At 43.0% G+C, this 26,807-nt stretch overlaps 1 protein-coding gene across 1 annotated transcript in view; it reads right to left on the bottom strand.

The window, feature by feature from the left end:
- WDR17 (WD repeat domain 17) overlaps window positions 1-26,807 on the bottom strand; it is an 83,208-nt gene that overhangs the window by 38,653 nt on the left and 17,748 nt on the right. The window contains exons 3-9 of the mRNA XM_081085095.1: window positions 20,086-20,214; window positions 18,231-18,414; window positions 13,684-13,914; window positions 8,705-8,956; window positions 6,202-6,324; window positions 3,590-3,774; window positions 227-395 (exon numbers count right to left, since the gene is read on the bottom strand). Coding sequence (XP_080941221.1) covers window positions 227-395; window positions 3,590-3,774; window positions 6,202-6,324; window positions 8,705-8,956; window positions 13,684-13,914; window positions 18,231-18,414; window positions 20,086-20,214 — 1,273 coding nt within the window. The remainder of the gene's footprint in view (window positions 1-226; window positions 396-3,589; window positions 3,775-6,201; window positions 6,325-8,704; window positions 8,957-13,683; window positions 13,915-18,230; window positions 18,415-20,085; window positions 20,215-26,807) is intronic.

The raw sequence follows: 26,807 nt of genomic DNA, 5'->3' as shown, positions 1-26,807 counted from the left end.
TTCTCTATAGCCACGTGATACCAAAGGGCCCAGAAACCCAAGTGTCCAGCAGGAAGTCTATTCTGAAAACCACCCCCAAACTCACCCAACCAATACGTTCTTCCTACTGCACCTCCACCAGCCTTTGGAAGGAGACGACATTGAGGGGAAGAAGGGAATTCACGTGAAAACAAAAGTCAGGAAGGCCACTGAGCTGTCCTCCCGATTTTAATGACATGCTTCTTACCTGGCGCCCAGGAGAGGGAATAAATCACCCCCTCGTTCCCCGGGGACGTGTACACCGCGGTCAGCGTGTCCACGTCCCACACCTTCACGGTGCCATCGAAGGACGCTGTCGCTAAGAGGTTGGGGTCGTTGGGCTTGAATTTGCAGTCGAAGATGGTTTCCACGTGTCCCTAGGATGAGGCACACAAGTCACTGAGAAAATTCAGCCACTCAGACAACCCAGGTGATTAATAAGCAAACCAGTGTGCAGTCAAGTTCAACCTGGTACCAAGGTTTCCAAATACGACTGCAAACATGCAACGGCGAGCAAAGACACAGGACCCGCGTGCTGCTGCTGTGGGGGGTCCCTGTGCTGTGACCGTACACACCTCACAGACCTAGATTCATTCAGCCTCCATTCCCTACGGCAGCAACTAAGTCAAAGATTTCCAAAAGTCCGATTTCAACTGCGACCCAATGCATAGCTTTTCTTAATACTTATCGTACACAGAGGACGATGCTAGAAATTCATAAAGCAGTGAATTCTTAACAGTTACTATGTAATTCTGGGAACATAATAAAAGACAAGAGAAAACTGAAAGCAGCCTTTAATGCAAATATCACTTTCTTCGTACCGATGACATAGTCCAAAAGGACTTCACAGTTTTAACTGAAAGAAGACGCATCTGGCTTGGTCTTGGCTTTTCATCAAGTTTTTAAACTGTTCCAACGTTTTCTAGCAAGTTCACTCTTTGGAACTCACAATCCTGTTCCCATGACATGGCGACATGGGTCCCAGACATCCCGCAGGCTGTGCGGTCGGATGGACAGATGTGTGCAGACATGTACCTGCTAAGTGGAGGTTAATGACTGGGTGCCTGTGGGCGAACCTGGGAAGAATCTCAGGTAAGCAGCCAGTTGCCATGTGTGTCTCCCAGCACTGGGGATGGGAACTGACCCTCCCCTCCTACTCCAAGTAGCAGACACTGCAGCATGCGGGGCTGGGGGGAATTAACACAGGGACAGGGCAGGCAAGCTCTCTAACACACACCCCCCCCCCATGCCTGCCCTAAAGGTACAGAGGGAGCCTTCACACTCAGGTGCCTCCCCTGATACCAGGGAGCAGGGTCCTCAGGAAACCGCACCAGGGCTACAAGGGAGGGGAGTGGAGGGGACAATCTCCAGAGTCAGCGAGAGGAAGGGGAGGCGGGTGCAGCTGCTGGTGCAGCCCCAGGGGCTGGGCAGGGGCAGGGGCTGGGACTGCCTGCAGGTGCATTCTTCAATGTTAATTCACGGCTATGCTTTCAGAACTCATTTGAGAAATCATATAGCAAGAGCTACGTGGTGAATGTTTCTTGTCTTATCGGGAGGAATGCAGGGGTGAAAGGAAGAAAGGGAAGCGTTTTTCTTCATTTTAATCAAGTCGACATTCGCGTGGAAGGACGCCTGTTAGCAAGTATCTGATCTGAACAGGGCTTTTCTGATGCCATGTACCTTGGAAGCTTGGAGATGCTTGGCACTTGCAACATCACGTCGGATTTTTGTGCTGGTAACTGTCTAGCCATCCCAGACCTGGGTCTGCGTTAGCAATGGGACTTTGTGAGGGAAAACTCAAGTCTCTTCTGACTGGCAGGCACTTTAAAAGTGAGAAGAGCCACTGAAATAATTTATAATCAAGGAATGTTTTAGTTGTGATTGAATTATAAATTTAACATAGTTTTTTTTAAAAATAAAACATATTTTAATATGAGTGTATACACTCAATAGAAAGTCGTTTGAACTTAAGATTGTGTAACTTCCTTACTCATATGAATTTTAAAACACTTCTTATATTTTTCTCCCTTCCCTTTTCATAATTCTTTTAAAAGTAGGTGGTAATTTGAAATGGGGAAAAAATTTCCCACACTGGGGAAGCATTTATATGGAAAGAAAATTCAATAAACTGAAGAATATCTACAAAAGGAATGTTTTTATATAACTAAGCTACATGTTGTTAAAAAGTATTTTTGCTAATGTTCCATATTTTTATTTGAGGACAAAATCAAATTAGCCTTCAAATAGTATTATTGATTATTTCCCTCTTTTTTTTTTTTTTAAGAAGGGCAATTATAGCTGTAGAGTCCTTTCTAAGTTTTTCCAGAGAAAAGCAATTAACATTTAAAAGTCTTAAATGTCTAGATTAGTATAATTCAAACCTGTACGGGAAAAAAACGGGCATTTTATAAACAAGGAAAAATGAGGATGATTCTTGACAAATAGTAATTACAACACAATATACATGATTATATTCATTCACTCGTTCATTATGCATGTATTCATTCATTCAGCAAAACTTAATGAAGTCTTGCTATGTGCCAGGCCCTGGTTCTGGTAGTGGAGATAAAGCATAGATTAAAACCCAACAAAAGCGCAAGTCCTCAGTGAGGTTGTACCCTATTGTATGCAGAGGCTCAGTGGGCCTGAGAACAGAAGGGCCCTGGCCGGTGGTGCTCAGTGGGTTGAGCATCGTCCCATGCAGCGAAAGGTTGCCAGTTCAATTCCCAGTCAGGGCACATGCCTGGGCTGTGCTCGGGAGGCAGCCAATCGTCGATGTTTCTCTCTCTCTTTCACCCTTCCTCTCTCTGTGAAATTAATAAAAGCATTTAAAAAAAAAACTGATGATAGAATCATAGAATTATAATGATTCATTAATAAAAAATAAATCTTAAAAATACTTAACCCAACCGCCTTGCTCATTTACAGATGAGAACACCAAAGCTTGGGGTAGCTGGCAGAGACGGACTTGTCCTTCCTCCTAGGAAAGGCCTGTGCTATTTCTCTCTTTGCTTCCAGAGCATGGCACAGCAATGCAGTTCCCAGCACTGTACGCAGGGCTGGCATGGTCCACACAGCAATGGAACACTACCACCATGCAGGGCAACCAGGATAAGCGAGACCATAATGTTCACTGGAGTTTCACGTTTAAAGCTTAAAGAATCTTAATAGTTTTGTCACCATTCTAGACATCATTCTGAAATGTTTCAGCCACTCAAGTAAAGTCCTAATGATATGATTCGTTTTCAAAAAATATACATTTCTAGACAGAGAGGAAGGGAGAGGGATAGAGACAGAAACATTATGGATGAGAGAGAATCGCTGATCGGCTGTCTCCTGCACGCCCCCTACTGGGGATCGAGCCAGCAACCTGGGTATGTACCCTGACAGGGAATCGAACCTGTGACCTCTTGGTACATGGGTCGACGCTGCTCAACCACTGAGCCACACCAGCCAGGCTGAATTTTTACAAAAATAAATGTTAACAATATTAATATGTGAGTGAAAGTAAACATCATGAGCTTCACAAAGTAAGTGCTGTGTGTGAAAGAAGGGAGGACCGCAGACATACCATGTCCCTCAGAAAATCCCACTTCTTGGCTCCCAGGTCATACAGGCCCACGCCCCCGTCCAGGAAGCAGCAGAGGGCGTGCCCGGGGGGCAGGGAGAACGCCTGGCCTGGGGGCAGCGCCGGAGGGGGCACCGCCTCACTCGTGGAGGACGTGTAGTGATTTGGGGTTGGAGGCTGGATTGAAACTGAAAAAGAAGAAGATCAGCAGGTGAACATTTATGGTAGCAGCTTCCCGTGTGCAGATGACACCGTGAGGCTGGGTTTGTAAAGAGGCTCCCGTGTTTCCTCTCAGCAGAACTGGGGTCCGTGAGCTGCAGGCAACAACCACATTTCTGCCTCAGGAGTACTTGCAGTTTTGCCAAAAGTCAGTCAGAAATAAGCCAGTCAGAGAAAGATAAATATCACATGATCTCACTCATTTGTAGATTATAATGAACAACATAAACTGATGAACCAAAACAGATTCAGAGACAGAGAAGCATCGATCAGATGCTCAAACCTCAGAGGGAAGGTAGGGGAGGGTGGGGGTAGGGGGAGAGATCAACCAAAGGACTTGTATGCATGCATATAAGCCTAACCAATGGGCACAGACACCAGGGGGGTGAGGGCGTGAGTGGGGGTGGGGGCAATGGGGGATAAGGACACATATGTAATACCTTAATCAATAAAGAAAAAAAATAAAATTAGTGTGTGAGGAATCACTAATGCTGTGAATATCTGGCATATTATCTCCCCATATATTAAAGCAGAGAATGCTTATTTTTTAATTAGAACCTTCTTTCAAAGTCTTGATATATCAGCTTACTCCCCCTTACACACACACACACACACACACACACACACACACACACACGTGAACTTTGTCTTTTAAAGCTCATAACTCTCTAGTAATTCCTGTTCTAATGAAAATAATTATCCTTGAGATTATATAATTCACTTTAATTTAGCACCCAAATTAAGAACCATAATTGTCTGACATACATTTTTTTCTACTTATTTTTTAATATGCTTTTATTAACTTTTAGAAAGAAAGGTAGAGGGATAGAGAGACAGAAACATGGATGGAAGAGAACTTTCATAGAGCAGCTGCCTCCCACACACCCTCTACTGGGGATCGAGCCTGCAACCCAGGCACGTTCCCTGACCTGGAATGGAACTGTGACCTCTTGGTTCCTAGGTCAATGCTCAACCACTGAGCCATGGCGGCCAGACAGTCTGGCGTAACATTTTCTTCTCAGTTTTTCTCTCTTCCTCCTCGGGTTTACTTTTATTGTTCATGTGCTTCCATTTCTCCAACTTTCACTTGCGTAAGTTCTTTAGTTATCTTCTGCCTACTTTAGTTATCTTCTGCCTACTCTTTATCTCATACTGTGTCTTCTTCTCAAGAAGTTTTTCCTTAGAACAAGAATATTCTTTTGCAAACATAATCCAAAATAACGATACCACTGTAAATTATCAGATCAATCTATACTAATTACATACTGGAATATAGACAAATACTTCCCAGATATTCTCTTTTTTTTTAGTATGCTCCCTTCTTTATTCAAAATATAATCATCTTCCTTACTGCATTCATTTGGATAACACTATTTCTCGGAATCTGGGAATGGCAGGAAGTCCAAGCTAGAAGGAACTTCTCATAACAAAAGAGGCATCTGATTCCATGAAACTGTATTGACCATTTGGTTAACATTCATATGTTTCATGACTCATTGTTCTAATATTTTAATTTACTGATGTTATGGGTGGTTTTGATACCCTCTATGTACTTATCTACCTGTAAATCATCCTTTTTTTAGAATTTGGTATGTCTGTATTTTAAAATCTTCATTTTCACATAATTTTTCTTATTCCACACTTTGTTACATTTTTAAAAATGGGGTAAGAGACTAGACATCTAGCAATAGATTCCTGAAAAGGAATTACTCACAAGTGACAAGACTGGTATGTGCTTCTCCATATTTTATGACTTTCCTCTAAAGAACATGGACCGTTTTTGTAATATGAAAACCAATGTGAAAGAAGAGAATCGGTGATATTTCAGTCATCCTATGTTATGCACATCATAGCAACTAAACCAGGGGTGGGGAACACGGGGCCCGCTGGTCACATAGGCCCGAGAAGTCATGTGGTCTGGCCCTGCCAAGACATTGGGGGGGGGGGGGCAGTTAACTAAACGTTTGACCAAATACGGCAGGCTAACTTTTAAGCTGATAACTTTGTATGGCCTGAGAATGATGTTATAAATATCCACATGGCCGTTGGTGGAGAAAAGGTTCCCCACCCCTGAACTAAGCAAAGAAACAAATAACCACCAAAAAACAAAACAAAAAAATAAATAATTGCAGGGTATACAGTGTATCAGCCTCCAGAACGTTACTTCTCCGGTCTCAGCACCTCCAGCACTCCCGTTTCCAGGATTTAGAAGCAGTAAGGCCTGACAGAAAAGCTTAGCTTGTGTGGCTTACGTGGTTCCTTTGGCACAGATTTTGCCAAAGGCTGGTTTTTACATGTGCTTTTCAGTAGCACATATCTGATACGCCTATATCACCACATCAGTCATTTCATTTGGAAGTTTTAAGGTATTAAATTCTGATGATACTTTTACTCACATTTTTTTCTTGGTGGAGAATTAAGTACGTGTAAGCAGTGAAACCCCGTTTTCTTGAGTTTGAAATTGTCAATCGGTGTTGTTCTTGAAACATTCCAAATGCGTAAAACGCCTACTTGAGAATCTAGTCAGGAAAAAGCATCATGTTAACAACTTTACTTGAGATAGGAAATGCCCAGATGTAAGAGTAATAACAAAATCTTCAACATGCAAGATTTTTAGCACTACCAATGGCCTTCTTCAATAATAAGACTATACAATAACACAGTGAAAGAGATAGCTAACGTGCTATTCAACCTTTACATATTTTACATATTTACTATTTTTTTTCTGTTCTGGACCCTTCTCTGGGGTAAGAAACTGCCTTCTATGGCACCTCTACCCACAGAGGTCATTGTGACAATCTGATCACAAAAAGCACCCTACTGACCCATGCGGTCTAGGAAAGGCAGCCAATGACAACTTCCCACCCACCGTTACACAATCCTCCCTCGTCCGACACATTCATAAGCGGCTCCCTTGCTAAACTGCAGCCAGACAAGGCTGCCCAATAGACCCGAAATCCGGCTAGAAAGCCCCCAGAATTCTACCTTCATCAGCTACTTTGGAAAACAATCTGTCAGGTCCTCAAACGATTCAACATGGAGCCAACACGTGACCCAGCAATGGCATCCAATGAATGTACCCACAGAAAAAAGCCTGCACACCAATGCTCATAGCAGCGCTGTCCATAACAGCAAAAAACGTAGAAAAAAGCTAAGTGTCTGTCAGCTGATACACAAAACCTGGCATACCCATGCCCTGGGATGTCATTCACCCTTAAAAAGGAATGAGTTACTCACACGCCCAATAACACAAATGAAGCTTCAACCCTCTCTGCTATGTCAGAGAAGCCACATGTTGAGTTATTTCATTTCTATGAAACGTCAGAATCCCCAGAGACAGGAAGCAGATTAGCAGTTTATGTTCACACACGTGTACAGGAGGCGTGGTGGACAGGGGGTAGCGGAGAGTGACCGCTAGTGGTACAGAGGGAATTAACTGAGGGGATGATGGAATGTTCTGGAATTAGATAGCGGTAAAGGTTGTACAACGTTCTGAGCATAGAAACCACTAAACTGTACACTTTAAAATGGTGACTTTTATGGTATGTGAGCTTTATCTCAATAATAATAATGATATTAGCTATATAAAAAATTCCCATGTTTATCATTAACGTACCCTCTGAAATTAAAGGCAATTAAGATATACAAGGATCTGTCTGCTCCCATGTGTAACCAAAGTGCTTAAAGTAGTAAAGAATGTCTTTTTTTAAACCACAGTCTACAGCCAGTACCGTTCCGCCCCCGTTTCAGACACAGCACAGTGGCTGGAAGGACAGGTCCTCCACTGCGTGGTCCCCGCTGCCCACCCACCCACCTGGCTCCATGCGCCACCTCCGCATCACCCGCTGTGTTCTCCACGTTGCAATCGCATCTCTGCATCTCTGTGGCTATTCCGCAACCACCAATGTGACCTGCTCAGTCCCCTCACCTCTTTCACCCAGGCCCCCAAGCCCCCTCCCCCCTGGCAGCTGTGAGTCTGTTCTCTTTATCTCTGAGTCTGTTCCTATTGTGTTTGTTTTGTTCATTAGATTCCACATATTAAGTGAAATCACACGGTACTTGTCTTCCCCTGACGGGCTTATTTCACCGAGCATCATCCTCTCCAGGTCCATCCACACTGTCGCAAAGGGTAAGATTCCCTTCCTCTTTACGGCTGAGTAGTATGCCATTCTCGTCCACTCAGCTACCGATGGGCACTTGGGCTGTTTCCAGATCTTGGCTATTGTGAATAATGTGCAAATAATTTCTTTAAAAATGTCAAGAGGATAAAGACTCTCTTTTATTTTACACTAAGCCAATAACAGGATTTACACAGCAGCTGCTAGCACTATCATTCAGGGACCATACTTTCTGAACCTAAGTAAAGAGTAAATAGTAATACTAGTTAACTTCTAATGAGTATTTTAAATCCCCCCTCTTCCCATTCTCATCACTCCTTGACTTTGCTCACTCTCGTGATTAGGAAGCCATGTGATAGGTTCTGGGGCTGCCTAGGCATAAGGGCTCACTCCGATCACAATCCCCAGGAAGGCTCATAGGCCTCCTGTCCAGATAACCCGCTGTTTGAGTCCGTCCTCTAACTCTCGTCCTGCCATTCCTGAAACTGAACTGTCTTTGTATTTATACACACACACAAACATGAACATGCACACGTGTGCACATACATCTTCCAATTTATTACCAGAAACCTGGATAACAGGGTCTTAATTTCATTTGTATTTGTTGTTATGTTAATGACATACAGTACAAATAAAAGTAAACCAGGCATTTACTATAATAAATGATAACATTTGCAGCATTAATAGGTCTTACACAGACGTAACCAATGAAGGAGTATCATTTCCTGACCGAATTAAAGAACACACGTGCATTTTAAACGTGGGGGGATGGGGCCCTCACCTCCGGTGATGAACATGCCCGGGGCGCTGGGGACCCAGGCCACGCACTGCACACAGGCGGCTGCGCTGGGCAGGCTGAAGCTGGTGATGCAGTAGAGCGATTCCGAGTCCACCAGCCGGATCCCGTGATGCAGGTTGGCCACCAGGAGGTAATCCGTGGACAGCGGGTCCCACTCCAGGGCCGTGACTGGGTCCTCTTCGTCTGTCCCTTCCAGGGAATCGGGCCTCAGAACATGTCTCTGACTTTTATTCCCTGTTAAAATGCGAAGAAAATGATTTCAAACGACATTCTCAGAAAAAGGTCAGTAACCGGGAGGGTGCTGACTTTCTCCGCGAAGTCACCCAGGACGTGTGACGGCGGGGAACAGAGTTTGCCCCAGAGACGGAGGTCAGCCTGGACAGCTCTGCGTTGGCGATCTCTAGCACCCGGGAAGCCTGCCCTATTTGTTACTGAAAAACTGTGAGAGAAAGACAGGCATACACACGACTCTGTCATCCACTACCATCTCACTGGGTGACAAAGCACACAGGTAGGAAAGGGCTTTCCAGAAGGAAGAACATCCTGCTGTGATTAAAGGCACAGACTGGGTCCAGCCTGACCTAGGTCCATCCCGTACGGGCTTGGAGTTCTTGGACAAGACACTTCCGCTCCATGTGCTTAGTGTTTGTGTGTATAGTGAACATAACGATTCCTACCTGGTAGAGTTTTTTTGTTTGTTTTTTAAGATTAAATGAACTAGTTGCTGAAAGTGCTTAGGACAGTGGCGATGTGAGCAGCACATCACTATTTACTCTTTGTCATGCATCAGACCATCTGTCACAACCATCATTCACTCCTGACTCCAGTACAACCAAGGCAGCCAGAAACACAGGGGACAAAACAAGGGGAATTAAATGAAGCCAGGGCCTGCCCTCACCGGTTTGGCTCAGTGGATAGAGTGCTGGCCCTCAGACTGAAGGGTCCCAGGTTCGATTCTGGTCAAAGGGCACGTGCCTTGGTTGCAGGCTCCATCCCTGGCCCAGGTTGTGGCTTGTGTGGGAGGCAACCAATCGATGTGTTTCTCTCACATCGATGTTTCTCTCTCTGACTCTCCCCTTCCTTCCACTCTCTAAAAGTCAATGGAAATATATACTTGGGTGAGGATTAACAGCACAACAACAACAAAACCCCACAAAAAAACAACAAAATAAATGAAGCCAAGGCCCAACAAATAATCCTCTCTTCCTTCCAAATTACATATACAACTGCAACACACCCCAGGGGACTCCACTCCACAGACGCTCTCATTCTCCAAGCACGGCAGTGAAATGACTACACTGAGAGGTGACGGCCCAGTTGTCCCTGCATGCTCTACACGTTAAAATAATTTTTTTTAATTTAAAAAATAACACAACTGGAAGATACCATAGCTCTGTCATCAGCACATACGGTTCTCCCACCTTTCAGGTTATCAAAGCAGAGAAAAGCAATTCCCGTGGGTCTGTCAGGTATTATGAAATGAACTGAAAACCTTACAGCTGGCCCTGACCAGTTTGGCTCAGTGGATAGAGCGTCGGCCTGTGGATTGAAAGGTCCCAGGTTCGATTCCTGTCAAGGGCATATACCTTGGTTGCAGGCACATCCCCAGTAGGAGGTGTGCAGGAGGCAGCTGATCGATGTTTCTCTCTCATCGATGTTTCTAACTCTCTATCCCTCACCCTTCCTCTCTGTAAAAAATCAATAAAAATATATATATTAAAAAAAAAAACACCTTACAGCTTCTGCCTTGACATTAACTTCATCAGAATATGGTATTATATATATACAATGTGGATCTTAAACAGGTATTGTTTTAGTCAGAATTTGTGCATATATAGTCATAGAAAGTGCATGACAGTTTTCATTTGGATTTGTCAAATTTTCACAATGACCATCAAGGAAAGTTTGTTTGCTTCTTCTTTCCCCCTAAAAACACCATCTAAATTTATATTTTATGTAACAATAATGAATATTAATAAGGTGGGTCATTACAAGGCCAAAAGAGGCAGAAAAATGATTTATTAACCTACATCAGGGGTGGGCAACCTTTTTGTGAGTGCGTGCCAAAACCAGCAAAATCTCTGACTCAAAATTCTTCTGCGTGCCAACCCTAATTTTTTGAGAATGTTACGCCTACTTGATATCTCTTAAGGTATACGTATGTGAAGAACCTTGAGGAAATAATAAAATTCATTCGAGCGACAAAAACACAGTATACGATGATGAAAAATACATTTATTTTTTAATGTGTACATGTACACTGATAGTTCGACAGAAAACGTTATGACTCCATTTGATATTATCAGTGGGACTTTTGCTGCTGCATCACTGATGACAGAGATTTTACATCAGGTTTCTATTTCGTGACCTTCAGAGATATGCACGAGCTACTACTTTCATCTGTCAGGCCACTCCTATTATGAGACTTAACAAAATTCATCACTGAGAACAAAGATTCACAAAGGTATGTGGATGAAACCAAAACACTGGTGGGATCTAGGAAGGCAGGGAGAGTTAAGGCAGAGGCATAGAAATTGCTCTTTCCCTCTCTAGTCAATCCATGTCTATGGTCTTTAAGATAACTTGTTATGTAAAATTATTTATTTATCTAAGATGCACCTACACTGAATTTATCTGAAAAATAAAAAAGTCGATATTAAGAAAAAAATTGTAAATGGAAGATTATAAGAGAGGGTTTCGCATGCCAGCAAAAGTTACTGGTGTGCCATGTTTGGCACGTGTGCCAGGGGTTGCCCACCCCTGACCTAGGTTGTACTTTACTAATTTTTAGGTATTTGTATGTGCCACTTAACATCTATGACTCATTAAAAATATTCCAGGATATAAAAAAAAATAATAGCAACAAAAAAATGATAAAATTCACAATGAAAATGTTATAATATCTAAATCATGTTGCTGCAAAGCCCCTTACAGTCAAAATGATGAGTTATAGTCACTATTTTCTGTTCTATCAGGTATCAACATTTTTATTATAAAAGATAGAAAAATGAATCTATAAATGTAAAGCCGGTGATTAGAATAACCGCTGATAATATTCAAGTTTACATTATTTATTTTGCTATTACTTGTGTTCTATTTTTTTATACAAATATCAGGCCCCTTGTGTTGTCAGATAAGGACAGACGCATGCGATAAATTGGTAAGATGAGGGTGACAATTTCTGTATGAGAGAGAAAAACTGGGGCAAGGGAAAATTATGGTTGAAAAATAAAATAATGAGGATGATGCATAATCCAAAGAGCTGTTGAAATTTTGATCTTGAGATCTGGTGGCTAAAGCCAAGAGGAGAGAAATCATGAAAGGTGGCACAATAGGATAAAAATAAAACAAAATGACAAATAAAAAAATGTACTGACGAGACACACAACGTTTCCTAGAACTGACACCAGAAATAAATGCCTCTCCCCTGAGCGCTCCCAAACGAGGACATGGTGTTGTACGAGGACAAGGTCACCAACAACATTTCTAAGGTGAAACAATGCAAACTGGATTAATGCCCTCCTGGGGTAACAGCAGAGTCGAGTCAATTAAAACAGCTCTGTGATGAAGATAAGAACATTCTCTGATGAGCTGGCTTTGTCCAAGAATATAACTGGAAATAGGTAAAGCAGTGGTTACCCAACATTTTTGGCCCTGGAACCCTCTATGCATATGAGGATTTTTACATGAAAATACAGATAATACAGAACAAAGTGGTGCTTTTAGTCTGACTGAGTCTCCTGGATCCCTTCTCCCCTCCACCCAACACACACACACACACACACACAGATATACACACATACTCACAATCACAATTTTGAAATCACGGATTTAAAATAATGGGTGAACTGCCTCATTGTAGGCAGTCCTCCATGAATATTTCCCTTTTCTTCTTCTTCCAAGATAGATAAACTGGACAGCAGTCACCTGCAGGAGCCTGGAGGACGGAAATTCTATCTTGTCAGGTAGAGACTAGACCCCCATGGGGCGGGAAGTCAGTAACAAGGAGAGGGTGGCCGCTCCTCGGGGGAAAAGCAAGAAGCTGAGAGCTACAGTATAACGCCACAGGCCACGGTTTCAAACCCTCAGCGGAGTGTCTTGTCTGAATCAAAAAGCAACATTTTCTTCAAGACCCATTTGCTCTTGTCTACACAAAAGGGAAAGGTATGGCCAGATGACACCTTCCCTAATGGTGTGTGCGTGACTTCTTAAAAGCCCTGGGGCGTCAGTTAGAGCAAGAAGTCCATATTGGGTTCTGAGTGGTAGAACTGTGTCCCTTCAGAGGATGTGGAGTATTTGTGACGCTGTTGAGCATGTGACTTGGTTTGAAAACAGGAGCCCCCAGCCACAGAGACGCCGGGTGCTGACAGCACGCTACTCAGGTGCCAGCAGGACTCTGTGATGAGCGGGGAGCCGTTCAGGGAAGTTTTCAATAGACATTTTATTGTTTAAATTTTAAAAATAAACAAAATTTTCAGACCCTTTCCTTCAGCCAGAGTGATGAACTAATGGGGTCTACAGAGTTGTTTTTCCTTTCCACCCCAGGACCAAAGACCTGGCTGAGGATCTGGGGCGTCTGAATGGCATTTTACACGCAGGTGGGAGAATATTTTTGAGTGGTAAGACATCAAGGATTCCAGCTCCATGTCCTTACCCACTCAGGCCGCTTTCTTAGTAAGTGTGCAGAAACAAAGAATTGACTTAAAAAGTAAAACTATGGGACACATGCCTGATTCGGGGCACATCAAAGTAAACTCTGCATGGCTGGGTTGAATGCACGACAAGGCCTGAGATGTAAATTAGCTTCCAATGATTATTTGGAATCAGTAAGATGCTGGATAATATTTGCACAGCTATTACTTAAAAATCAAAATTCTGTTACCTTTGGCTTTCTGCCGTGTAAATAAGATGTCACAGAAGCTCAGGAAAAGAAAATGGAGGAGCTCTAAGAACATCCTCACCTGGTTGGAAAATCGATAGACTCCCGTCCATGTGACCGAACACGACCTTGCCCTTCTTCTGGGGGTGCCACCTGAAGGTGCCGATGTCAGACATGAAGCTGTGAGCGTCTCGGTGCACGGCCACGCCGCTGTCCGGCCCCGAGATGGTCCAGATGAGCAGCGGGCCCCTGCGGGGAGCAAAGGCCACGGCCTCGCCCGCGTGCCAGCACCAGCTCAGGGAGGCGGGCGTCCCTGGAACAGAGGAGACGTGGTCACAGCAGAGCGTTCCGGCGAGAACTGCCATCCAGCAGCACCTGCTCTGTGAGCTCTACAACGCGTAGAAGAGCACGTTCATTACTTACAAACACATGACCTTCTGACTTGGGGACTGGATTTTAAACTAATCCCCGAGACCCCTGGGGACGTACACAGGGTGCTTCGTCGGTGAAAGGAACACCACCTAGTTCGGTTTAAACTACTAACACGATTACACGCTTCCTGGGTAAAGAAGGGCATAGAGTTCTTTCTTTTAGGAAACTGTTTGCTCATTAGAGCAATTCATTTTGACCGAGTTCTTGTGTGTGAGACCTGCTCTAGGCAGTCCCTATACAAGTTAGTGTGGGTTACAATTCCTGCTTTAAAGGATCTTAAGTAAAAATTGGGAAGATAAGGATGAAATGTATGAAAAGTTAGACGTTACTGTCAAGGATTTAATAACAATGAAGTTAATGCTACAATCTACGTCTTAGCAGGAGTTTAGAATCAAACCTTAGCCTTCCCTCAGGTGAACTAAACAAGTCACTTCCCGTCCGAACCTCTGCCTCCTCATCCGCACACTGGCTACAACTACAACCATCTAACCACTTTACTTCACATGAACATCGAGAAAAGGAAATACAACAATGGATGTAAAAGCCCCCTTAAACTGTAAGACAAAATAGGACAGTTCATTGTAAATCTCCCCACTGTCATCGCAATCAAATAGATCCTAAATGAAATAAGGGTTACGGTGAATTCATGACTCAAGACAGGGATGGGGACTCTTTCAGCAGGTACACTGATCAATTGCATCAGATCGCCCAACTGAAGACGGGCAGTGGATGATGCGGAATTAGGGCCTGGGAATCTATTTTAATGGGGTTTGTGAGCCACTGGGCTACTGTTCCCAAAGTAAGTGGGATTTAGATTATAGCTTGAAGGAGCCATAGAGTTTAAATATATGAGATGAACACTATTTCCCAGGAAGAGAAAATGATATAAATAAAGACACAGAGTCCAAAGTTGTTTACTGACCGTAAAATCAATTCGTGCCTATAATGAGCCAGGAGGCAGACACTGGAATCTTATGCCTAGGTCAGGGCCTGACATACAAGGGGAACTCCACCAGTTGCATTAAATGAATGAATACATGAATATATAAATGAGGTCAATTAAAAAGACGATGTGGTTTTAAGGTACATTAACAGACGTAGAATTTCCCCGATAAGGGGTGAGACACACTGTGTGACCGAACCACCACAGAACACTTGAGAAACCATGAGAATTCTGGCTCTCTGAACGGCTATTTCCAGAAGGGCAGCAAGGAAGAAAAGGGGCAAGAACCAATGTCATAGCCTTACAACAGAGACCCCTACCGCAGTGGCCTGCTGTATGCAAGTGCTTCTAAGAGCCCTACCAATACTCACGCATTTGATTCTCCCAACGAGATTCTGAGATAAGTAGGACACATAATTATCCACCATTAAAGGCTTTCTTTTCTGACAGCATATTGTGATATTTTTCAAGTGGGTGACAATTTTAACATTTTAAAATTAAACAAATACATTTCCTTTAAATTAATTTTTTTGATTATTGGGGAAAAGTAACGATGAAGTAAAAACTACAGTTGCAGGTTCAAGTTCAACTGTTGGATGGGGAAGTTCTAATATTGACTGAAAAACTGACATGCAAACTTCTACTTTGCTTACCCTGGATTCTGGAAAGGAAGAAAAATAAAGTCTAAGCCATTTCAAGGGGACTATTTAAAATGAAAGTGACCAAACATATTCACAATAACTCTTTAAAAATAAAATATCAAAGTTTTCCATCTTCACATTAAGGAGGTACTTGGAAACAGCATGAGGAACTTATTGATAAGTCTTTGAAAACTTCGGAGGAAAAGGTATGCACACTTGATTTAAATTGTTACCAAAATTATTTAACCATTCTGCCAACGTGAATGCAAAATTTTTTGTGTGGATTCAGTGGCAAAGGAAGCCCTGGTCCACACAGCTGGTGAATGAAAAACCTCTCCCTCCAGGAATGGGGGTGATGCAGCCGCTGTCTGATGACAGAGCAGGGGATAGACTGGGTGGTACTACAACAACACACGGTCTCAGCTGTACTTGAGCTTAACATTTAGATAGCATGGTCTCATGTAGACTTCGTGTGACAACCTCATGAGAACAATGACATTGTGTGATATTTTTAGTTTATGTCACATAAAACACAGACAGAATTTTAAGGAGTATTTATCGTGCTGCTTAAAATAAATTTCACACAAAGCTAGGTTTAAAGTATTGGGGAAATGCACGGTTTGTTAATATAAACAATACTGGAAAATTTATAGGGTTGGTGGTTGTTGGAGAAACACATAGGATTAGAAAAACATGAAAAATCTTGATGGAGGCTATCGATGGCTTTTATAACTTTTTAAAATCCTCACCCGAGCATATGTTTTTATTGATTTTCAGAGAGGAAAGGACAGAGAGAGGGGACCATCAGCTGGTTGCTCCCTGGGCGCCCCGACAGGGATTGAACCCACAACTGAAGTGTGTGCCCTGACCGGAAACCCAGCCACCTCCTTTTGGTGCACGGGAGACTCCGCCAACTGAGTCACCGGCAGGCTCCATGGCGTTTCTGGATCACAAAGCTTGTACCAAAAGTAATCTGGCTTCTCTTACTGATGTATGGAAAGCCTTAAGGAAAAGTTTTACTTGCGTTAATGGAAGCTCACTGAATATTTAAAAATATCTGCTCACAGATTACAGCAAATTACTAATACTGAAGTTCACTGGTTGCGGCAAGTAAAAATAGTAAGTAGGATGTATGAAACTGGAAATAAGACTTACATTTTTCTAGTTGAAAAATGAACCTTGTTTGACAAGTATTTTTAAAATGAGATTTATATAACAAAATTGGTATATTTTACCAGTATTTTCAACATTCCTAATGACCTAAATTTGAAAGACAAGGAAAAAGCAATAAACAAAATAGGTTGAACATATCCAAAGACTCCCTCCAACATGCATTATTATTGTTTTGGAAGCAAGACTGAAATATCATGGCCTATGGATTCTCAACATTGTCACTACACACTGAGAAGAATATGGTAAAGAATCTTTAAACAAAATAAAGTCAGTGACATTGCCACTTCTCCATGTTCTCCCTCACAGTTCCCATCAGAATTTTTTAGGGAAGAAGCTAAATGTGGAAAATGTACCCAGCAGTAGCTTCCAAATTCATAATCACTAACTGAGCTACACTTGGTGCTCAGAAAGAGGTTGCATATTGTGATATTTAATGCAGAAACAGGATGACTAACTTCACCATGATTGCAGGGTCTGATCCTAGGAGGAGGAGCAGCGTAGTGACAGTATTCGCTTCACTAAGACCCACTGGTGTGAACCAGGGTTTTCCACCTTGATCTGGAGGAAAGAAACCCATTCAATAGGGCACTAAAGATGCGTGCATATTGTCCTCCTGGGTGTCAGATTAGAATAGAGCAATGAATAGGCAAGGCCAACTGTCCCATTAAGAAAATCTTATCTAATTGTTATTTTTATATTTACAGGGTGGGGCAAAAGTAGGTTAACATTGTGAGTATGCGAAACAGAGTTTATGATTATTCATTAACTAGAGGCCTGGTGCATGAAATTTGTGCACTGGGGGGGGGGGGGGGAGGGTGTTCCCTAAGCCTGGCCTGATCCTCTTGCAGTCCAGGACCCCTCGCTCCTTCCTGCTTGGCTCACTGTTCCTTAGCGCTGCCATGGAGGCGGGAGAGGCTCCTACCACCACTGCCGCACTTGCCAGTCATCAGCCCGGCTTCTGGCTGCGTGGCGCTCCCCCTGTGGGAGCAAACTGACCATCAGAGGGCAGCTCCTGTGTTGAGTGTCTGCCCCCTGGTGGTCAGTGCACATCATAGCGACTGGTCATTCCACCACAACCGTCACTTAGGCTTTTATTATATAGATTATTGTATTATTTTAGGTACGAACAACTGTAAACTACTTTTGCCACACCCTGAGTTTTGAAAATGTTTGTGTTTTATTTAAATACTAACAAAATGATTTGGCATTTACTGTTTCTGATTGTTCGGTGTACTGAGTGTAGTTTTTCATGGAATTCTGTTTCCGTTTGGCACACACGCACACACACAATCATGAGCCAGGACGTGCACCGTATTTCTTGTGCAGGTTACCAGGAGAGAGCTGGGCTACTTGACAACCAGAGCTAACTGAAATAAAATATTCTGTTCATCGAAATACAAATGTTTCATTCCATAAAATACATCCCCGTTCCAAAGATACCTTTTGTATTGTTGAGTTTAGCAATGACTTTTTGTTCTGCCACATTCCAAATGATCACTAAGTTATCGGAACTGCCACTTGCAAAGAGATCGGGGTTATGTGGACACCAAGAGATAGCTGTGATAGTTTTTTTGTGTTCAGACATAATTGCGTGGAGTTTAAATTCATTATAACGGTGATCCAACTAAAAAAAATACATAAATAAAACATTTCAGTGCTTCTTTTTAGATTGTACACTTTCCATTAATCACATTTCCACAAGCTACCTCGATGAACATTAGCATACCTCTAAAAACAAAATATGAACACATTTCAAGCCTTGGTCTACTGTTGAGTATATTTGATCAGCTGACAGAAACTATTTTGAAAAAATATGAGAATTGAAATGAAATATATCAATTTTAAAAGCAAGTAAAAATAAATGATGCACATTTAAATACACATAATTTAATTTTTATCATATTTTTATAACTAAGTCTATTTATGAGGAAAACACTCTTCATCTCAAAATATTTTTACTGCAATGTTTCACTTATCTTTGAATAAAAACATTTAGGTTAAATAAACCAACTCTCATTATTACATTAGTAAGATGTCCATAGTCTGCCAAGCAATGACCCTATTGTATATCCTTGCTTTCTAGAGGGGCATTGTACTGTGTTCTTATATGTAAGTGAGCAAAAGGAATTGTCTCATTTTCCCATTTCCTTCGTTAATGTGCCATTCATTGGTGAGCCAATTTTTTTTTATCATTGTTAACATATTTGGGATTATATTATGTCATTTTATTGTTTCGTCCTTTAACATGCAATGAACTTTTCACATTGTTATTCAGGGCTTTACTAGTCATTGTTATGTGACTTATTATCCCAATCTCTGTTTAACCATGCAGTCACAGTAAATCCTGACTGCTAACATGACCCTGAACACCCTACCTCGGGAGCCTCTGCTATTGGCCAGTATCATCTGGCTTCATTTTCTTCCTAGTCCACTCTGACCTTGTTTCTCCACTACGGCCAAACCATTCCTGCTGGAGGGCCTGTGCCTGCAGTCCCCTGGGCCAATGACGCCCTCCCCCAATTTGTCCACAGGTGCTCCTTCCCCTGTCCAAGTCCCAGTTCAAAACACCTCTTCAGAGACCTGTTTTCTGACCAAGGTATCAAAATAACTTCATGCCCCTTCCCAGGAACGGTCCCATGACTTTCTTGAACCTTTAAAATTGATATATAACACACACTTAACATTATCTTTGCTTCAGGTATACAATATGCTGATCTGATATCTGTATACATTGAGCTTGCTGCCATCTTCCTTATGGGGGATGGAAGTGGAGAACTGTGAGTTCTATGGGAACTGCATTTTTCACTGACTTGTTCCCCTTATTCATGCATTCACTGGTTGACTCATGTATGTGCCTGACTGGGGACTGAACCCTGAGCCCTGGTGTTTCAGACGAAGCTCCAACCAGCTGAGCCGACCGGCCTGGGCCTCCAGGGGCAGGCTGACATTGCCACACACTGGAGAAGTGAACTCTACAAAACCTTACTCGCTACTGTGGGAAACTCACTCGTGTCTAGATTAACACTATTATTTCCAACATTTTCAATAGACGACAACACTATTAGTAATTAAAAGGAATTTTACTTCAGAATAAAGCAACTTTTTTTTTTCACTTTTAACTGAAATGAGTTGGTGTTTCAAGATAAAAAAAAAATCATTTAGGAAACATTTAGCGAGTATCTGCTGAATGCAAGAGTGCACGATAACGTAACTGAACGATGGGGAAGATGGTTATTGCTTAAATGGTCATCGCACCTGATGAAAGCAACAGTCGGGGAGAGGCGGGGTTATTTACCTGGTAGACATAGATGGCCAGGGTGGCGCAGTAGGCAAACCTGTCCCCGCTGGCAGCGCACACGTCCTTGTTCCAGGGCTGACACCCGGCGGCCAGCAGCCCCACCTGCCTCACCCGGGACATGCTGGGCTTGGAAACAAAGGGGAGGAAGGTCGGTTACTGTCATCCCGAAACAACCTTCCTCTTCACTGTCTATAACTGTCTTCCTCAATCCTTGTCTCTGTGCCCTGAACAATGTTCTGTGACTGCCGCCAATCTCAACGTACTGTTTCAGAGGACAGGAGTTTAATCTGCAAATGTCTGCGGACATCAAGGCAGGCCATTTAACTTAGGGAAGCAGGAGCCTGTAAAGTGCTGAGTGACAGGGGACACTGGGCCCAGGGCTGGGAAGCACAGGGGGGTGACGGGGTCTTGCGTGGAGCAGAGGGTACACAGACTGCCTGCAGGGCTACGAGACCCCTAGGGGAGGCCCTGCCTGGTGCCAGACACATGGGGCTTCCCAGACAGAAAATATATAGATATTTTGTGTACATTTTTATTGATTTCAGAGAGGAAGAGAGAGGGAGAGAGAGAGAAACATCAATGATGAGAGAGAATCATGGATCGGCTGCCTCCTGCACGCCCCCTACTGGGGATGGAGCCCACAGCCTGGACATGTGGCCTGACCTGGAATTGAACTGTGACCTCCTGGTTCATAGATCACCGTTCAACCACTGAGCCATGCTGGCTGGGCAGAAATATTATACAGATTTTTATGTAAAATAAAAAATACATTTTTATGTAAAATGTACAAATTGCCAAATGTAAAAAGGGGCAATTCACTCAAGGCATCAAATTCAAACGTAAAACAATGAGCCAATATCCGGAGGAATAGGGCATTTGTCATAGAACTTCAACATTTTTACACGGGTTCTATATTCTTACAAAAACGACGTGAGTTACACAGGGAGACCTACAGGCTGCATGGTAATGTTGTTCATTGCGAAGAGGGGCCGACGGAAGCCGAGACCGCTGACTATAAACTGTGTATGTGGCCGCACTGGGATCCTCCGTGTCTGTCTGTCTGTGGCTCCAGGTGTGCGAGCAGCAGTGTGTCCTGTGACCTCACTTCTCTTGTGGATCTGAGAAAAGTTGTCCATTTTCTGTTCCTTCGGGTTTTATTGTTTCAGATCCAAATGAGGACTTCTAAGCTCCTTACTTGCCTGACTAGAACCTAGAAGTCCCTCAGCTCCATTTTTGTGCTAAAAACAATAAATTACTCTGAAATCCATGCCAATACATTTTTACTTTATCTATTAGTGTATCCTGATTTGCTACTTTTTAATTTTCATGTTTAGATAATATAAACATTTCGATTTTGTCACATAATTTGTATGCCCTTTAAATCGCGGGGTCCACCAACTTATGTCCTTCCTAAACTCAGAGTTGAATAACTCATCCACACCAGCCATGAAAATACTACATAGGACAAAACAAAATGGCATTTTATTTTAAAAATCTAACATGTTGAGTGAAATATTTAAAAATCATTTATTATTAAATATGAATACTATGACATTTATAAATCTGAGTTATGTATTTAATCTGGTAGTATTTGAAACGTCCAGATTATTTTTCAACAGTATTATTATAAGATACTAGTATATTTGGCACATAATACTATATAGCCTTTATGAAGTGATGCCTAGAGTTTCTGAAGAGATAAAGCTTCTGTCATCTCTGTGGTCAGCATGGGTTGGTCCGCAGAGAATGGATCTGCATTCCTGGAAGCAGACCTGCTCAGCTGTGGTCCACTTCAAAACATGCATCCGCATTTTAAATGCGAATCCTGTAGAATGTCACATATCTAGGCTTACAGTAAGCAGACTTAAAATTAGGTGGCAGGTAACTATGTGCTTCAGATAAATATTGTATCCTTGTTTATCTTTATTCTATAATATGTTTCATTTTTTTATTTGAGCAACTTAAGGAATCCCATGTCTATTCTAAAGGTTTGTTGCTTCAGAACATATCATCTTTCTGGCCCAGAAACAACGCGTGCGCTTTAAAGATGAAGCCCCAGGCAGTGCAGCTCACGGCTAACGCAGATGGAGACAGGCTCTGGGAGGAAGAATGCCTGAGCTTCCTGCACCGCGTGCAAGGCCAGTGTCAGTAGCCTAGCAACCACAGCCCTGCAGAGGGAAGGTGCTAATTTTTCCAGCCTGAGGACAATTTTAGTTTCAAACACACACACACACGCACACACACACACACACTCACATACATTCACACACACACACACACTCACATATCCATTCATACACACCTTCACACACACTCACATACATTCACACACATTGTAATATTTATTTATTTATTTTTTAAAAATATATTTTATTGATTTTTTACAGAGGGGAAGGGAGAGAGATAGGGAGTTAGAAACATCGATGAGAGAGAAACATCGATCAGCTGTCTCCTGCATATCTCCTACTGGGGATGTGCCCACAACCCATGTACATGCCCTTGACTGGAATCGGACCTGGGACCCTTCAGTCTGCAGGCCGATGCTCTATCCACTGAGCCAAACCGGTTTCAGCCACATTGTAATATTTAAAACATAGCACTTTGACTGCCTGATCACACACATTCACACATATACTCACACACACACATACACACTCACACCTTCACACACACACTCACACATCCACTCACACATACCTTCACACACACTCACATACACACACACAACACTCACACACACTCAGACACATATTCACACACACACTCACATACTGACACACACAACACTCACACACACACTTTCACACAGTCACATACTCTTACACACACTCTCACACACACATACACTGTAACTGCAGTGAAGATGTTTTGCACAGTAAGTGTACGAAATACGACGAAAGTGATGAGTATATTGTCATTACACTTATATACCACTAGAGGCCTGGTGCATGAAATTCAGCCCAGCCTGCACCCTCTCGAAATCCGGGACCCCTCGGGGGATCTCCGACTGCTGGTTTAGGCCCGATCCCGCCTGCAGATTGGACCTAAGCCGGCAGTCGGACACCCCTCTCACAATCTGGGACCACTGGCCCCTAACTGCTTACCTGCCTGCCTGATCGCCCCTAACCCCTCCGCCTTCCTGATTGCCCCTAACCATTCACCTGCCTGTCAGATCGCCCCTAACCACTCTGCCTGACTCCCTGATTACCCCTAACTGCTTGCCTGCTTGCCTGATCACCCCAACCACTCACTGGGGGGCTGCCAGCTGGGGTGAGGGGCCGTGATCATTCTGGTCTCTGGTTGTTCTGCCATTTTGGTTGCTGAGCTTTTATTATATAGGATGAGAGCTCACTTTTGAAAATGCAAGAGTATTATGAAATGAAATGATCACAATAAAATTTAAAATACAGCTATATAGTTGTAACCCTGACAAAAATTAAATTTTACAACTAAGTTAAAATCAAGTTTATATATGTGTCTGTGAGACTGTAGAAGTATGTACATATGCCATAAACAAGAATTCCATCAATGTGTATAAGGCCAATTTGGTGCTCTAAAGATCAAACTCACACCTGTATGTGAGTTTTCAAATACTACATATCTCCATTACAATTTTTAACTCAAAAATCCATCTTGTGAATATTTAAAACATAACCTACTGACAAAGTCTGCCATGCTGAATGCTGATTATCTACACTAATAAAAGAGAAAGATGCAAATTGGCTGTACCTTCACAACAACCAACAGCCAATCAAGAGTATGCAAATTAACCCAATAGAGATGGCGGGTTATTTTGCATACGCAGGCGCTGAGCAGCCGGGTGTGGGGCAGGATGCTTGCGTCATCACCATGGTGACAATGCACATGTTCCGCACCGCCCCAGCTGCTGCTCCAGGCCTCTGGGCATTGTGGGAAGGCGGAAAGGCACTCCGGCCTGAGCGAAGGCGGTGCCAGCAGACAGGAGAAGGAAGGCCCATTCTTGCACGAATCTTCGTGCATCGGGCCTCTAGTATAGGGTATAAATGCACATACACATCACCTGAAAAGTAACAGGCTGGATTTTTGGAGAACATAAAAGTCAATACTCATGTGCCCATTTTCATTATTTAGGGTAGAATCTTTCTTTCTCATCTAAGCCTGTGTAAGAGCTGATCGAAACGTGAGCCAGAAGAAGCTCACGCTCATGAAGACAATATGGTAGTTTTAGGGTCACACTATGCCTACAACAGCTACTATTATGGAATGTCTCAGAACCAAGAACTCATCTCTAAAGGCCAGGGGTGTCGGCAAAGGGCAGACTGGAGCAGAGGGTGGAGGAGGGACTGTAATCCTCACACTCTCCATGAGCCGCCCCAGAGGCACTGTAAGGGAAAACATGATTTTAGTAAAAAGCATTTTTTTCTTGGCCTCAGGCACCCTTTTCCCCAAATTAGATGACCACCCGTGTCCCCTCCCAATGAGGAAATATGGACAGCACTGGAAACGAAGCCTTTTGTTCCAACATCAGAAATGCACTTACTACATTTAAAACACATGGACATAATACATAATAAAGAATGCTGACATTGCAGAGTGTGTGTGTGTGTGTGTGTGTGTGTGTGTGTGTGAGCGGGTGCGTGTGCGCGTGTGTCCAGGGTGATTGGAGTGCTGTTATTTTAAACTCATAAGCTGAAATATTTTATCATTTACAGGTAGGACTAGAATTCTCAAGCTCAATCCTGCAGAATGCTCAGGATTCACAGTATGATGCCGGGAGCTGGTCCATGCTTGCTGTTTCAAGGGACCTGGCATATATGGCATACTGTTCTTAATATGTTTGCTCACCTTCTTGGCACTATGTGTTTTAACCAAGGTCACCTCTCTGAGAAAGGTTGTTTCCCCAGGTAGGGAGATTTTCCCCTGAAGTTAGGGAGGGAATAAAACCTCTTAACTAAGTGCCAGGTGGGTAATTAATCACTTTAACTACGAACAATCATGCTTAAGCTACATAATCCTTACTCCCTGGAATGGAGATAAGAAACGCCCTAACCTTTGAAATAGAGATTGATAGGATTGGAATCAACTGGTATAAATACAGATGTAAGAAGACAGAACTAAGAGAGACAGAACCTAGGCACAGAACCTACACAGAACGTTCTCTAGAGACAGAAGAACTTCGCTGGAGAGAACATGGCAAAAGATCCTGGACAGAAACTGGCCTCAGAACCTAGAGACAGAACCTAGCGAGAGAACATGGCAAAAGATCCTGGACTGAACCTGACTACAGAAATTGGCAAGAGAACCTGACTAGAACCTGGTGACTGAACCTGGCTGGAGAACCTGGACAGAACCTGGCTGGAGAACCTAGCGAGGGAACATGGCTACAGAACCTGGCTGGAGAATCTGGAGAACCTAGCAAGAGAACATGGACACAGAACCTGGCTGGAGATCCTAAGTAGAACCTCTCTGGAGATCCAGACCAGAACTTGGCTGGAGATCCTGGCTAGAGATTCTGGCTAGGCTGCTGATCAACTGAACTCCGTCTCCGGGTCATTCCTTCTTCGCCGACTTCGTCCACACCTTTGGGGACCCCTGGACCCGCTGGGGTTGGACCCCGGCAGTATGAGGGATTTTCTCCAGAGTCAGGTATTAACTGGCTCCAGGACTGTTTACCAATTTGGTTCACAGCTGAAGGAAAAAATTCTAAAAAGCAGGCAAGAGGCTTTAAACTGCTGAGGATTTACAATGAAAGAGATAATTGAGCAAAACGAGGAGAAATAAACAAAAGAACTTATATCCTTATATGCATAGCCCATCAACACAGGCAATAGGGCAGTGAAGACCTGAGGGTGTGAGGTAGGGTCTGTGATGAGGGGGTAAAAGGAAGGAAATGGAAGGTATCTGTAATACTATCCACAGTAAAAGTATATTATAAAATGAACTGAAATAGTGAGAAAATATCTCTGATGAAGATGATAAGAATGGGAAACTGAAGAAGTGAGGAGGAAGGAACATTCAGTGGTGCACATCTCAGTAGCACCTGTCCTCCAACAGCAACGGGGAAGCTGGGAAACTACAGGAAGATGTTCCACTCATTAATGAAAAAAAAATCCACTAATTGCCTTCATTTGAATAATTTATAATTCATCCATTAAAAGGGTAAAAAGTCTAAGAGAAATCATATGTTATTCTAAACAAATCCATTTTGATAAGGTGCATTTTTAAAGAGCAGTTTTGTACTATTGCAATAATACATCCAAATAGTTATTTTCAAAATACTATGCCAAAGTTGCCATAGTAGCAATGCAAATCCCCTTGGAACATAATTGCCTAATAATTTATCAAATGTAACATAGCCCTCTACCTCAGAAAATTATTTACATTTCCTTTGATAATATTACTAGAAGCCCAGTGCACAAATCCCCTCAGCCTGGCCTGCACCCTCTCGCAATCCAGGACCTGTTGGGGGATGTCAGACTGCCGATTTCGGCCCAATCCCCACAGGCCAGGCCAAGGGACCCTGGGCCTCTAGTCTATATATATAAAAGCCTAAGTGACTGAACAACTGGTCAACTAGTTGCTATGATGTGCACTGACCACCAGGGGGCAGACGCTCAATGCAGGAGCTGCCCAATGGTGGTCAGCGCGCTCCCATAGCTGGAGCGCCGCTCAGCTGACCAATGGGCACCAGACGCAGGGCTCATGGCTGGCCACTGCAGCCCAGAGACCACAGCAGAGCA

This window comes from Myotis nattereri, assembly GCF_964212035.1.
Source record: "Myotis nattereri genome assembly, chromosome: 2".
Lineage (NCBI taxonomy): Eukaryota > Metazoa > Chordata > Mammalia > Chiroptera > Vespertilionidae > Myotis > Myotis nattereri.
The sequence above is the reverse complement of the archived record's forward strand: the minus strand, read 5'-3'. Positions and strand labels throughout refer to the sequence as shown.